At 42.7% G+C, this 14,794-nt stretch overlaps 1 protein-coding gene across 1 annotated transcript in view; it reads right to left on the bottom strand.

Moving 5' to 3' along the window:
* Positions 1-561: 561 nt before the first annotated feature.
* The window catches only part of CD96 (CD96 molecule), a 42,965-nt gene continuing 28,732 nt past the window's right edge, over positions 562-14,794 (bottom strand). The window contains exons 8-10 of the mRNA XM_056858182.1: positions 9,604-9,693; positions 2,065-2,188; positions 562-670 (exon numbers count right to left, since the gene is read on the bottom strand). Coding sequence (XP_056714160.1) covers positions 562-670; positions 2,065-2,188; positions 9,604-9,693 — 323 coding nt within the window. The remainder of the gene's footprint in view (positions 671-2,064; positions 2,189-9,603; positions 9,694-14,794) is intronic.

The raw sequence follows: 14,794 nt of genomic DNA, 5'->3' as shown, positions 1-14,794 counted from the left end.
AATACTGGTGCCAGATTTATTATGGATCCGGACCACCTGAACACACATAAATTAACATCTCCTCCTTTCCCCTAGATTATTGTCTGAAGAACAGAATGCCCCATGAAAAAACAAAAGTTGTCCATTGCTACTGTGACAGAGGAAAAAATAAGGAAAACAAGGCTGTTGTATTTAGTACCTTTCTATCCTACCCCTCCTCCATTTTATCCGACTGTGAGATAAATTAGGCTGAGAGTGAGCTGATGCTGTATGCATCAAATATGCCTCTTATAGACAGACAATGGTTTTATGTTTTTCTAGGGAGCAACTGTGAATACCCAGTCGACCTTGCAACTCAGGTTGCCTACCAGTAACTGGTAATATAGTTTGCTTCAGAGAGCATTAATCGACGGCACGAGGGTAAATTGCATGGGATAAGAATACTTAGGGAATATCATGCTCTTGTCATTAATACGAGATTAGGTAGTCACAATTGGAATATGGGTCACCACCAGCGAACTCTTACAATTCGTTTTGAAAATTATGCAAGAACCTATTTTCGGCTGGAGCACTTCAGGCCCGTTACAAATTTTCCAGTTCATTGCAGGATGGGTAAACACCATCACATTCTTGCATAGACGTGTACTTGATTGGAGGAGGAGGAGGCTTGAAAGGTGGTGGTCTGTTCATACTGAAAATGAAAACAGGGTCTTTAAACACCAGCAGCCGATAAAACACACAGTCTAAAACAGTAGACAAAATTAAAAATTGTGTTCACCGTTCTGTAAGGCTGATGTGACAGTCTCAGATTGTACCCATTTTGTGTAACCATGATTTGTACCAGATTCTCATTTAATTACCATCAAGTTCTTTCCCCCATAAACACATTGGAATGACAAATAATGATGAAAATGGCCATTATGCCAAAAACTACACAAAGGCAACTAACTCCATGGACTTTGGTTGTACTGTCATGTGCAATAATATGTGTAGAGATCCAGTCGATGACGCACTGATATCTGAAATAAATGTATAGTTATAGATAAATGATTTCTAAAATCCTTCTAGTGTTGCTGTGAGGTTTGTACTCATTTTCACATATTAAAAATTTTAAGAATTTTCACAGGTGTTAGGGTTTGTTTGATTTTTTTGCAAAAACTGGCCACGGAATTAAGAGTGTTAAAATCTAGCCATTCTGAGCCTGGCCTTGGCCAGGGAGAGAAGGGTAGAAAGTTAATAAAATAAATAAATAAAGATTGGCAATATTGCCCTGACCTGGATGGCTCAGGCTAGCCTGATCTCGTCAGATCTCAGAAGCTAAGCAGGGTCAGCCGTGGTTAGTATTTGGATGGGAGACCACCAAGGAATACCAGGGTTGCCGTGCAGAGGAAGGAACTGGCAAAACACCTCTGTTAGTCTCTTGCCATGAAAACCCCTAAAAGGGGTCGCCATAAGTCGGCTGCGACTTGAAGGCACTTTACACACACACAATTTTGGGAGGATCACATGAAAATGAAAAAGAAAAGAAAAGAAAATGCAGCTCTCTGTTTAACAAAATTCTAATACTTAATCCCACAGTTTTTTCAATTAAAAACCCTCCAATGTTTGTTACTATTTCATCAACAAAAGAAAACCTCATATCAGTAATGACTGTCTTATTTTAAAGTAAAATAACCCATAGCCAATAAATAATCTATGTTCAATAAAAATAACAAATATGGTGAGTGAAAGTGCCATCAACTCACAGTCAATTTATGACAAACCGGTTGGGTTTTCAGGGCAAGAGACAAACAGAGGTGGTTTGCCATTGCCTGCCTTTGTGCAGCAACCCTGGACTTCCATCCAAGTACTAGTCATGATGCATACCTATTCTCTCTAGTATTAGAGAAGCATGCCTATTATATCAGGTGCTGTGGAACACAGGCAGGATGCTGCTGCAGTCGTCTTATTTGTGGTTTTCCTAGAGGCACCTGGTTGGCCACTGTGTGAACAGACTGCTGGACTTGATGGACCTTGGTCTGATCCAGCAGGGCCTTTCTTATATTCTTAGAGTATAAAATGCTACATGAGTCTCACTGTACTTACATCTCTTTTTGATACTGGCACCATTTTCTGATCCCCAAAACCATGAAGAAACTGCAGACAAAAAGCAACGCCGCTACATACGCTGGCCAGGAGAAATGACGGGGTCCTGAATTCATGGTGACACCTGCAAAAATTAAAGAAGGCCCCAGCTACACTCTGTACAATAAGCTCTGAAAAATGATGTTGTACACATTTCTAAATGAGGGGCTGCTTCAAACATTACTTATTAAATACATGCAGGGTGTCTGAAGTAGTTACACCCAAGCAGAACTGGGTTATTTTGAGTCGCAGTTACAGCTCCAATTCCTGTGATAATAGCAGCTCGAAAAAAATATGTCTACAATGCCAGAAATTATGGTGGGCCACATCTGTGTTCCACTGGTTTCCACAATGCATTTCTCTTAATGGGTATGTGACAGAGGAAACATTGCTTGAGTACAGTTATTCTGTGACTCAGTCCTAATTTGCACATCAATCTATCTGCAAATCCATCTTGCTCTTGAAAAGGAATCTGGAAGTCTCAATTAGCTCTATAAGAGATGAAGTTATGGGCCTCTCTTAAAAGAGATAATGATAGGGCTTATATGAGCATTTATTTCCCAAGTGTGTGGGGCCCCAATTCATTTCAGATTGGGTCCCTGATACAGGAAGAGAAGGTACTTCAGCCTTCTACCCTGGTACTGTTTTCCCAGCCCAAAGACCGCATTGGGGGGGGGAAGGGATGGTTTTATTTCTAGGGTTGCCAGCTCCGGGTTGGGAAATACCTAGAGATTTTTGGGGTGGGCAGGGTTTGAGGAGGGGTGACTTCAATGCCATAGAGTCCAATTGCCAAAGCGGCCATTTTCTACAGGTGAACTAATCTCTATCGGCTGGAGATCAGTCGTAATAGCAGGAGATCGCCAGCTAGTACCTGGAGGTTGGCAGCCCTATGTATTTCCCAATTGGAGGGCTGCACATGTAGTCCATCAGTACAGCTTCCCCCGGGGGGAAGCTAAATCTTCTCCCCCCCCACCCCATGGTCTCAATCTGAATCAGGGCCTCATATGGTTCAGAAATGAGTTCCCTCACACCTGAGATCTGACTTTCTCCATCAAAGTCATGTCAATGTATGTTTGACCCTTATTTGTACTTCGATTGTGTGCAGCTTTGTAAGTCAAAAACTAACATCACACAGTTTGCCCGGAAGATAACAGAAAACACTGTGAATTGCCACTGACCCACACACAGTCACATTTAACAGTGCGTAATTAACAGAGCAATCCTAATTAGAGTTACACTCTTCTAAGTCCATTGAAGTCCATGGACATGGAATGGTGTTACTCTGCATAGGAATCCACTGTAATTCTTTTCTGGGCTGTCCCATGTAGAATAGATTTTGAAGTCAGTACCACCCAGGGAAAGCTATCCAAACATTTTTTCCCGGCTGTTCTATATTTTTTTGCCCCGTTAGGAATTCTCATAATGTGCAATGTATTTCCTTAGGAGACCAAGAAGAAGAGACCAGGCATAATTAGCACTGTCTTGTGACTGCTACCACAGTTCTAAATGTTACTGTGGAACAATCGTACACTTACAACAATGAGTGATGATGATCACTAGAACAAGACATGAAGATCTGAGGAGAGCTTACCACCTGATAGGGGTCATAGAGAATTAGTGCATGGACAAAATTTATTGCAAAGTGTTCTTATATGCATCAAAATGTGCAGGGTATAGCTAGCATTCATTGCTCCTGCACCATTTATCTGCTGCCACAAATAAGGTCAGCGCTGAGAGATTTGACATTAGCCACTTTCACCCCCTTGACCAAAGTCGCCTGAGCTGGCAACATTAGTAAGGTTGCCAGGTCCCTCTTTGCCACTGGCGGGAGATTTTTGGGGCAGAGCCTGAGGAGGGCGGGCTTTGGGGAGGGGAGGGACTTCAATGCCATAGAGTTCAATTGCCAAAGTGGCCATTTTTCTCCAGGTGATCTGATCTCTATCGGCTGGAGATCAGTTGAATTAGCAGGAGATCTCCTGATACTACCTGGCAGTTGAATCAAAATATAGTTAGCCTGTTGTCATGTAGGTAGTAGATAAAGAACAACAGAATAGCCAAACAACAAGTGGTATGCAAGGGTGAGTGTTGTTGTAAATATATCAATAAAGTCCAGAAAGGTGCAAACACATGTAACAAGACAAAGGTTGTATACAAAATACAATTATATACGAAATACAAAAGTACAAAAATACAAAATGTCCAAAAAATATAATCCTTTTAGTTCACAGTGTGAACCTGATGAAGGTGCCTGCAAGGTTATCCACTTTGTTTGCTATGTAGCATGAATTCTTGGACATAAAGAGCTGCTGTAGAGTTCCCTTGACCTGTATCAAGAGTGTAGGAATACAGGGATCCAGCAATCTTCCTGTTTCAATGATTAATCTTCCTCAGAATAGGCTATATATTAAGGGAACATAACATAAGGACTACTATATAACATGTAGTCTGCCAAAAAGAAAAATTAGCAGAAAATTTTAACAGCAAATTATTTTAACATTTTCAGTATATTTTAAGCATTTTTAATATAAAAAGTACATTTAACAATAGTATTATAGTATATTAATATATATAAAAGATAATACACGGGGACTGCTCAGTTGCTAGTTCACACATCAGAATGAGAGAAGTTCTCCAATACAATTTTGTGGAGGGACTAGAAATAGCATTGAAGTACAGTAACAGCTGAAGATGCTTATTGGATGTTAATTACAAGTAGTGGTAATTTAAAGGAAAAATACCTAAATAAAACAAGATAGGTCCCAAGATGTATTAAATCCTTTGGGGTATTGAGACTGAAAAATATGGACAAACTTAGCCTCCTTATTATCTTTTATATATATTAATATACTATAATACTGTTGTTAAATGTACTTTTTATATTAAAAATGCTGCACTTTATTGATATATTTACAACAACGCTCACCCTTGCATACCACTTGTTTGGCTCTTCTGTTGTTCTTTATCTACTACCTGGCAGTTGACAACCTTAAACATTAGTTATTCTTGCAGGTGCTATATGAAACTGAGTCAAGATCAGGACCAAAACCAAATAGCTCAATAAGAAAATTAATTTTGGAGAATAAAAAAAAAATTGAGTTACCAGTAATACTAAATTCATCCTTTCCAGTGGGGGAATTACCATGGCTGCTTAATGAGGTTAGTCCCGTCACTCTTGTGGCAGACAGTAGTTCAGTCACATTTGTGGCAGACATATTGTCTAAAAACAACAATACAAACACAAATATATATTATAATGTGATTATAGTAGTCTGCATTTTACATAAGAACATAAGAAAGGCCCTGCTGGATCAGACCAAGGCCCATCAAGTCCAGCAGTCTGTTCACACAGTGGCCTACCAGGTGCCTCTAGGAAGCCACAAACAAGACGAATGCAGCAGCACCATCCTGCCTGTGTTACACCGCACCCAAAATTATAGGCATGCTCCTCTGATACTAGAGAGAATAGGTATGCAGCATGACTAGTATCCGTTCTAACTAATAGCCATGAATACCCCTTTCCTCCATGAACATGTACACTCCCCTCTTAAAGCCCTCCAAGCTGGCAGCCATCACCACAACCTGGGGCAGGGAGTTCCACAACTATGCGTTGTGTGAAGAAATACTTCCTTTTATCTGTTTTGAATCTCTCACCCTCCAGCTTTAGCAGATGACCCCGTGTTCTAGTATTATGGGAGAGGGAGATAAACTTCTCTCTGTCCACTCTCTCCAAATCATGCATAATTTTATAGACCTCTATCATGACTCCCCTTAGCCGCCTTCTTTCCAAGCTAAACAGCCCTGAGCGTTTTAACCGCTCCCCATAGGACAGTTGCTCTAGTCCCCTAATCATTTTGGTTGCTCTTTTCTGCACCTTCACAAGCTCTGTAATATCCTCTTTTAGGTATGGTGACCAGAACTGTACACAGTATTCCAAGTGTGGTCTCGCCATAGATTTGTACAAGGGCAGTATGATATCAGCAGTTCTATTCTCTATTCCTCGTCTAATTATGGCCAGCATGGAATTTGCCTTTTTTACAGCAGCCGCACACTGGGTTGACATCTTCATTGAGCTATCCACTACCACCCCAAGATCCCTTTCTTGGTCTGTTGCTGCCAGGACAGATCCCATCAGTGTATATGTGAAGTTGGGATTTTTTGCCCCAATATGCATCACTTTACACTCACATTGAATCTCATTTGCCATTTTAATGCCCATTCTAGGGCTGTCGATTCGGTTCATCCCAAACCAAAAAACAGCTGAATTTCCCCCGATTTGGTGGTTTTCTGTTCGGGATGAACCAAATTAAAAAAAAGGTGGGAAAACGACGAGCCGAATTTGGCAAGTTCGGGCGATCGCCGAATAAATTCAGCAGGTTTGGCGTTTCCCGAACCCGCCTTTTCCTGCCTTTAAAGACCCACCGCCCACTTTCCTGGGAGTCCTGTGAAAGCGGGCAGTGGGTCTTTAAACTGCTCCGCGCTGCCAGGGTTGGCAGTGCGGAGCAGTTTAAAGACCCCCGCCCACCTTTATTCAGCTGAATTGATTCGGGAACGCCGAATCTCATGCCAAATTCCCTGGATCCGAATTGGGGGAGTTCGGACTTTGGCATTTCCCAGATCAAAAAGGGGCCAGATTTTGCCGGATCCAAATTGTACCGAATTTTTTGTTCAACAGCCCTAGCCTATTCTTCCAGTATGTAGCGATCCTTCTGGAGCTTTTCACAGACTGATTTTGTTTTAACCACCCTAAATAATTTGGTGTCATCTGCAAACTTGGCTACTTCACTGTTTAACCCCAACTCCAGGTCACTAATGAACAGGTTGAAAAGCACCGGTCCCAACACAGATCCCTGAGGCACCCCACTGCTCACATCCCGCCACTGTGAGAACTGACCACTGATTCCAACTCTCTGCTTCCCATTTTTTCAGCCAGCTCTCAATCCATAAGAGGACTTGTCCTCTTATCCCATGACTATGAAGTTTGCTTAGCAGTCTTTGGTGGGGGACTTTGTCAAAAGCTTTTTGGAAATCCAAATACACAATATCCACAGGCTCATTCCTGTCCACATGCTTATTGACGCTTTCAAAAATCTCTAATAGGTTAGTGAGACAGGACCTACCCTTACAGAAGCCACGTTGGATTTTGCCCAGTGACCTTGTCCTTCTATATGTTTGACAATTCTATCTTTAATAATTCTTTCCACCAGTTTACCAACAGACGTTAAGCTAATTGGCCTGTAATTTCCTGGGTCCCCCCTGGAACCTTTTTGATAAATGGGTGTTACATTGGCCATTCTCCAGTCCTTCTAGTACAGAGGCTGATCGAAGGGACATATTACATATCTTTGTTAGAAGTTCAGCAATTTCCCATTTGAGTTATTGAAGAACTCTAGGATGAATACCGTCTGCTCCCTGTGACTTGTTAGTTTGCAATTTGTCCAGACGTTCTAGGACTTCCTGCCTTGTTACCACTATTTGCCTCAGTTCCTCATTTTCCCCTCTCCAAAATCTCTGTTCAAGACAAGGAATCTGCCCTGTATCTTCAACAGTGAAGACAGATGAGAATAATTCATTTAGTTTTTCAGCAATCGCTTTATCCTCCCTTAGAGTTCCTTTACTCTCATTGTCATCCAATGGTCCAACCGCTTCCCTAGCTGGTTTCCTACTCCTAATATACTTAAAAGAATTTCTTATTGTTTGTTTTGATGTGTTTAGAAATATGCCCCTCAAAATCTTTTTTTTTTGCATCTCTAATTATCTGCTTGCATTTCCTTTGTGCAAGTTTGTGTTTGCTCCTGTTCGCCTCATTTGGGCAAACCTTCCAGTCTCTGAAGGAAGACTTTTTTTTCTCTAATTGCTTCCTTCAGCTTACCCATTAGCCATGGTGGTGACCTCTTGGACTTATTACTACCTTTCCTGACCTGCGGTATACAAGCTAGCTGAGCCTCTAGTAATGTGGACTTGAGTAACCCCCAAGCCTTTTCAAGATATTTAACCCTCCTAACTGTTCCTTTCAACTTCCTCTTTACCAGTTTTCTCATTTTAGAGAAGTTCCCTCTTTTAAAGTCAAAGGTAATTGTGTGAGATTTCCCAGTCACTTTCCCACTTACATATAAATTAAATTTGATTTAAATTTTAAATTTAAAAAGATGTTATCATTTGATCTTTCTTGATCCTGCTGGCCGCCCCTCAGCTGTCTTGCCAACCCGTTCCAGCCCTCAGAATGGGAAGAGGAGGAGGTTGTGCCACCTTATTCTCACTCTTCCCATGGTGTCTGGTCACTCACGTCCAGAGCAGTGTTCTCTCCTTCCTCCCCGGCCTGCTTCTGGAGCCCGCTTTTTAAAGGGTGCACCAAATTCTGGCCCTCTTCCCAAAACTGTCTGCTCCCTTTCTCCTCCTGCAGCATCCTGAGTACCCAGCCTGAAACTGCTCCCTCCCCCTCTCCTTTGCTTTGTGACAGGCAGTCCCTCCGACCCCTGCTGGCCTCCCTGTGGCTACTGCCAGAGGTTGTCTAGAGTGGGCTGCTCTGCCAGCAGGCCCTGTCACTCTCTCCCTCGGCTTCCCTCTCCAGGGAGGGAAGTTGGCCCAGGCTAGTGACATCAGCCTTTGCTAAGAGGCTTGTGATGCTTCCTCCTTTGGCCCAGCCACATCCCTGCTAGGGTTGCCAGGTTGCTCTTCACCACCAGCGGGAAGTTTTTGGGGCGGAGCCTGAGGAGGGTGGGGTTTGGAGAGGGGAGGGACTTCAATGTCATAGTCCAATTGCCAAAGCAGCCATTTTCTCCAGGTGAACTGATCTCTATTGGCTGGAGATCAGTTGTAATAACAGGATTTCTCCTGCTAGTATTGGAGGTTGGCAACCTTAGTCCCTGCCTCTTCAAGAGGTTCCCAAGTGTCTTTGTGGCCACTGCTGGCTGGGCCGCAGCTTGATCCCTCACTGTTGGGTTGGGTGCCAGGTCTCTGGCAGAGGCTGCCTCATGAGGCTGGGTCAAAACTAGTTCCCAGGCTGGCACCATACCTAGACATAGGGTTGCCAACCTCCAGCTGCTAGCTGGAGATCTCCTTGGATTACATCTGACCTCCAGCCAATAGAGATATGTTCATCTGGAGAAAATAGCCACTTTGGAGGGTGGATTCTATGGCATTATACCCTACTGAAGTTCCTCTTTTCCTCAAACTCTGCCCTCCTCAGGCTCCACCCCAAAAATCTCCAGGTTTTTTTCCAACTGGGAGCTGGCAACCCTACCTGGACATCACTTCTATATAGAATTACTTTTAAGAATCCCTGTGCACATTGCTTATGGCCTTGTGGCTTTGCCTTTAGCCTATTCTTTGGTTTTTGCTGTATCCATTCCCTTCGATTTGTTATTTGATTTCCCCACCCATTCCCAGATCAATGAGATCAGAGCAGCCATACTTACAGATGCTGCAGGGTAAGATATCAAGATCAAGAACAAAATGAACTGGTTGGACAAGGATAGACTTGAGGCAGAAACAATGACTCACCAGCAATATCAAACCTACCCTTTATCGTGGGTGAAGAGCTACTGCTAGTCAGTGAGGTCAGTTCAGCCACTCCTTTGGTAGAGACATGGTCTTAAAAAAACATATGCAATAGATTACAATGGCTTGAACATAACTTTCTGCATTTAAAAAGATGTTATCACTTCTAATAAGTTCAAGCACCTGCCAGTTGGGGTGATGCATTTATTTCGTTAGATTAGGTATTTATACCCTGCTTTTCTCCACTATGGGGGCCCAAAGCAGTTTACAGCATTATTCTCTCCTCCTCCATTTTATTCTCATAACAATCCCATGAAGTAGGTTAAGCTGAGAGTATATGACTGGCCTGTAGGTCACCCAGCAAGCTTCCATAGCAGAATGGGGATTTGAACATAGGTCTCGCAGATCCTAGTCTATCCACTACACCACACCCATCGTTTTTTAGCAGGGAGGTGATTTTTCACTGAGATGTTTGGATTTGTCCATTTTGCATGATTGCACTGTGTTTTCACATGATTACAATGCTTTTTCGCAGCAGCCCCATCCCCCGGACACTCATTTGTCACTGCCTCCAGTTTTTTTTTCAAAGGGAGCCCAGTAGCACATAGTGGTAAACTGCAGTACTGCAGTCAAAGTTCTGCTCGTGACCTGAGTTCAATCCCGACGGAAGTCGGTTTCAGGTAGCCAGCTCAAGGTTGACTCAGCCTTCCAACCTTCTGGGGTTGGTAATGTGAGTACCCAGCTTGTTGGGGGTAAAGTGTAGACAACTGGGGAAGGCAGTGGCAAACCACCCTGTAGACATAGTCTGCCTAGTAAACGTCATGATATGATGTGATCTCATGAGTCAGTACTGACCAGTTGCTTGCACAGGGAGACTACCTTTACCTTTTACCTGTTTTTAAAGGCACATATAAAGATATTAAGACCCAGAACAAAATGACTTGGTTACATAAGGATAAACAATGACTCACCAGTAAGATTAAACCCACCCTTTACACTGGGTGAAGAGCTAGGGATAGTCTGTGAGGTCAGGTCAGTCACTCTTTTGGTAGATAGATTGCCTTAAAAAAACATACATAATATATCAGAATGGCTTGATTTTAACATTTTGAATTTTTGAAAAAAAAAATGATAGCACTATTTGTGTACTGAAGCACCTGGTGATTTGGCTCATGTCCTGCTCGCCATTTGCAATGTTTTGAGGAACCAATTATGATTGAGGAAACAATTATGATTCGAGGAAACAATTATGATTGAATTACTATTTAGGTGTCTCTGTGTACTTCTGGTGTCTGTTCATTATGGTTTTGAATCTGCTTTTCCCTCTGTTTACTGATGTTGGCAGATGAATCCCTCTGTAATTTTTTTCCAGCTTGAGCCAATAAACATTGTCATGTCGTGATACCAGGAATATTACTTAAAGTTGTTTAATGTAATAATGTAACAGCACCAATTTCATTTTTCTGTTTAAAGAAAAGGTGACTATTCAAAGCAGTTCAAAGGATTACAACTGGAACTTCAAGAACCAAAGCTGCAATGGCCTGGTCCTGTATAATAGGCAGCTATTGTGCAGGTGCAAAGCTGCTTGGCATAAACTTGGACAACAACCATCAAGCTGATCTGATCAAGAGCTTGCCTCTTGTCTAATTGAGGTAAGAACATAAGAAAAGCCATGCTGGATCAGACCAAGGTCCATCAAGTCCAGCAGTCTGTTCACACAGTGGCCAACCAGGTGCCTCTAGGAAGTCCCCAAACAAGACGACTGCAGCAGCATTGTCCTGCCTGTGTTCCACAGCACCTCATATAATAGGCATGCTCTTCTGAGGTAGCCAGCAAGATAGGTTCCCTTGGCAATCGTAATTGGGTCCCAGTTGTCAGCATGGTTAACCACTACTACACTGAACCCAGTTTTAGAATCCCTATGCATATGGTTTACGATTGATAGGATAAGTCTGAACAATATCACTGGTTCACCTTTCTTGTCTTCAGGTAATTTGGTTGGCTATGGGACCTTAGCAGGGTACAATGGAATTCACCCTCTGAAGCGGCCATTTCTTCCAGAGTAACTGATCTCTGTAGTCTGGAGATCAGTTGTAATTTTGGGAGATCACCAGGCCCCAGTTGGAGGTTGGCAACCCTATGACCAACTCAAAGTTCTCCTCGTTCTTTATGCAGTGCTGCGGCACGACAAAGTAGACACAAGTTCTCACCTCAGCCCTCAAATGGTCCTGCTGCTGTCTTTTTAAGAACTATGATCAGGGATACCCAGAGAGGGAAAGAGAGGTACAAAATTCTGGAACCCTGGTCAGCCTGACAGCCTATGCAACTGAGCAAGTAATGTGATTTATATCCGTACAATATTCAGGTTGGTAGTGAGGAAAGCACTGATAAATAATTTGGGGCCCACAGTGACTCTTCACAACTACGGCTATATAGTGAGTCTGGTGGGATATTGTCTTCCCAGTTAGCTGCTGAGTGACCTCAATGACATCTATCCTTTCCTGGGCCACAGTTCTTAAAGCTACAAAACTAGGAAAACAAAGTCCAAGGTATGATCTAAAAGCACAAGCTTCACCAAATGCTGATGCTAAGCAGGTCTGGTTCTGGTCAGTGTTTTCATAGGACAGCTCTTGGGAACCTAGGGTTGCCAGGTCCCTCTTTGCCACCGGTGGGAGGTTTTTGGGGTGGAGCCTGAGGAGGGCGGGGTTTGGGGAGGGGAGGGACTTCAATGCCATAGGGTCCAATTCCCAAAGCAGCCATTTTCTCCAGGGAAACTGATCTCTGTCGACTGGGGATCAGTTGTAACAGCAGGAGATCTCCTGCTAGTACCTGGAGGTTGGCAACCCTATGGGAACCACACAAACATGTGTTTCCGATCGTATCCTCAGAAACTGGAAAGTATGAATTTGCCCTATTCACACCAAATAGGGAATATGTGTACATAGGATCCCATGTAGCACACTTTTCCAGCAGGCAAGGCAGGAGCCCCAAAACTACAATAACTGAAAGCAGCTTGATTCTGGAAAAGATGCATCTCATTGGGGTGAGGAGGGGAGATGTGCAGGTTTCTGTTCCTCTAATTTCCTGAGGCAAGCATATGGATGAAGGAACACAATAAGTATTCGTGTCAGGAAACAAACTTTTGTGCTCCAATCAACATTTGCAATGCTCGTGTGCCAGGAACAGTTTGGGAGTGAGCAATCAATAATAGTTTGCTTGAACCTAATTTTGTGTGTTATGTGTGTGAGCCGTGACAAACAGGATGTCTTGCCACAGGGAATAGTATATCACAGCATACAAGTCAAGCAAGACTCCTCAGACTTAAAGAGCATCAGCCAACTAAACAAGTTAGAGGGAATGATTGTGTTAAGAGAATAATTGTGAATTGACAACATTCACCCACAGGTCACTGGTTAGATTCTTCCCAGAATAATGACTCAAAGCCTCCGGCAATAAAGAACACGTTTTTCAATCTGAATACTAAGGTACTACTACTCAAGGTATCTAGGATAGAGAGGCACCTTGCTAGACAGTTGGCAGAGCTAAGCTGCTAGTGAAGTGGTCTATTTGTCACTGAAATAAATGCACAACATTTTGGGTGTTCCAATGATGGTAAAACAAAGGGGGAAAGACTAGACTGTTATGTAGTGGGTAATGTAACATTGCTTGCGTTCACTCAGTTTTGTTCCTAAATTTTAAGAGATGAGGTCTCTTATGTGAACACATTAAGGTGCCTTATACTGAATCAGACCAATGGTCCATCAAAGTCAGTATTGTCTACTCAGATTGGTAGTGGCTCTCCAGGGTGTCAGGTGGAGGTCCTTTACACCACCTACAACCTGATCTTTTCAGTTAGAGATGTCAGGAATTGAACTTGGAACCTTGTGCATGTCAAGTAGATGTACTACCACTGAGCCACGATCCCTCTCATACATCCCTATGGGACCTATAGGTCTCCTATAACAGTTGTACAGCATGGAGGTCAATGAGATTCGAGAAAAATTAAATTATTATCAAAATAGTTGTTAAAATGGCAAAGCCAAGCGAGAATATGAGCTGTACATAAGTGACTTTATGGAGGCAGTCGGCAAAAAAACACTTAACTTCAATTAAGGTTACCAACCTCTGGGTGAGGCCTAGAGTTCTCCAGGAATTACAACTGATCTCCAGATTACAGAGACCAGTTACCTTGGAGAAAATGGCAACTTCAGAGGTAGGGTTGCCAGACCCGGCCTGGCAACCCGTGGGAGAGAGGGGCAGAGACACAGAGGACAGCCATCGATGACAGCATGACATCACTTCAAGGAAAACCCCAGAAATGACATGTCTAAGAATCATTGGAAACTCTATGATTTTATCACACCAAAGGCCATTAAAAAAAATATCCTGCCACTGTTCAGGACAGCAGTGGGAAATAGGGATACCCCACCCCCACTGGGGAGCTGGCAACCCTACCAGAGGACAGAGTTTATGGCATCATATTCCCCACACAGCTCTCTCCCATCCCCAAACTACATACTTTCCAGGCAATGCCCATCAAACTCCAGCAATTTCCCAAACCAGAGTTGGCAATCCTCAAATGAATTCACTTGAATTTTCCTAGAAAGCAGATTAAACAATTTTCAGCACTGGAAACCATGAGGCGTGAACACTTGCAGCAGCTTTACAACCACTGAATGTTCCTTGTATGTAAAACATACCCTTTGAAAAGGCCTTAAAGTGGCCTGCCATGGTACAGTACTGAAACTATAGCCAGGAAAAAGTACATTTCTAGGAAACTGCTTAATTTCAAAGATAATAACAAATCCCCCCATAGACAGAAAGAAGCACAAGAATGAGTCTTTTGTATTATTGCATTTGGTAGTACTTCTAAGCCATCATCTTTCATTACTTTGGGATATTAGCAAAATTTATAATTTGCAAAAACATTCGTTAATTACTTACGTTGTGGCACTGTAGAGTAACTGGAGTCTTTAGTAACACTAATCTCTTGCAGGTCTGTAGTAGCGTGCAAGTGTCCTGGGGAAACCAAATAGCAACAAATAGCACTGCTTTGCTGGAGAACGAACTCAAATTCAATTTGGAAGCAATGCAAAATGAATGAGTAGATTTCCTTTTGGGAAAGCGGCAAACTTTATGAGACAAGCATTGTGACAAGATAATTTAAACATTAAAGGGTGGAACAGAGTACCGG

The sequence above is a fragment of the Euleptes europaea genome, chromosome 12 (genome assembly GCF_029931775.1).
Source record: "Euleptes europaea isolate rEulEur1 chromosome 12, rEulEur1.hap1, whole genome shotgun sequence".
NCBI lineage: Eukaryota > Metazoa > Chordata > Lepidosauria > Squamata > Sphaerodactylidae > Euleptes > Euleptes europaea.
Note: the sequence above shows the minus strand (reverse complement) of the source record. Positions and strands in the feature narration are given on the sequence as shown.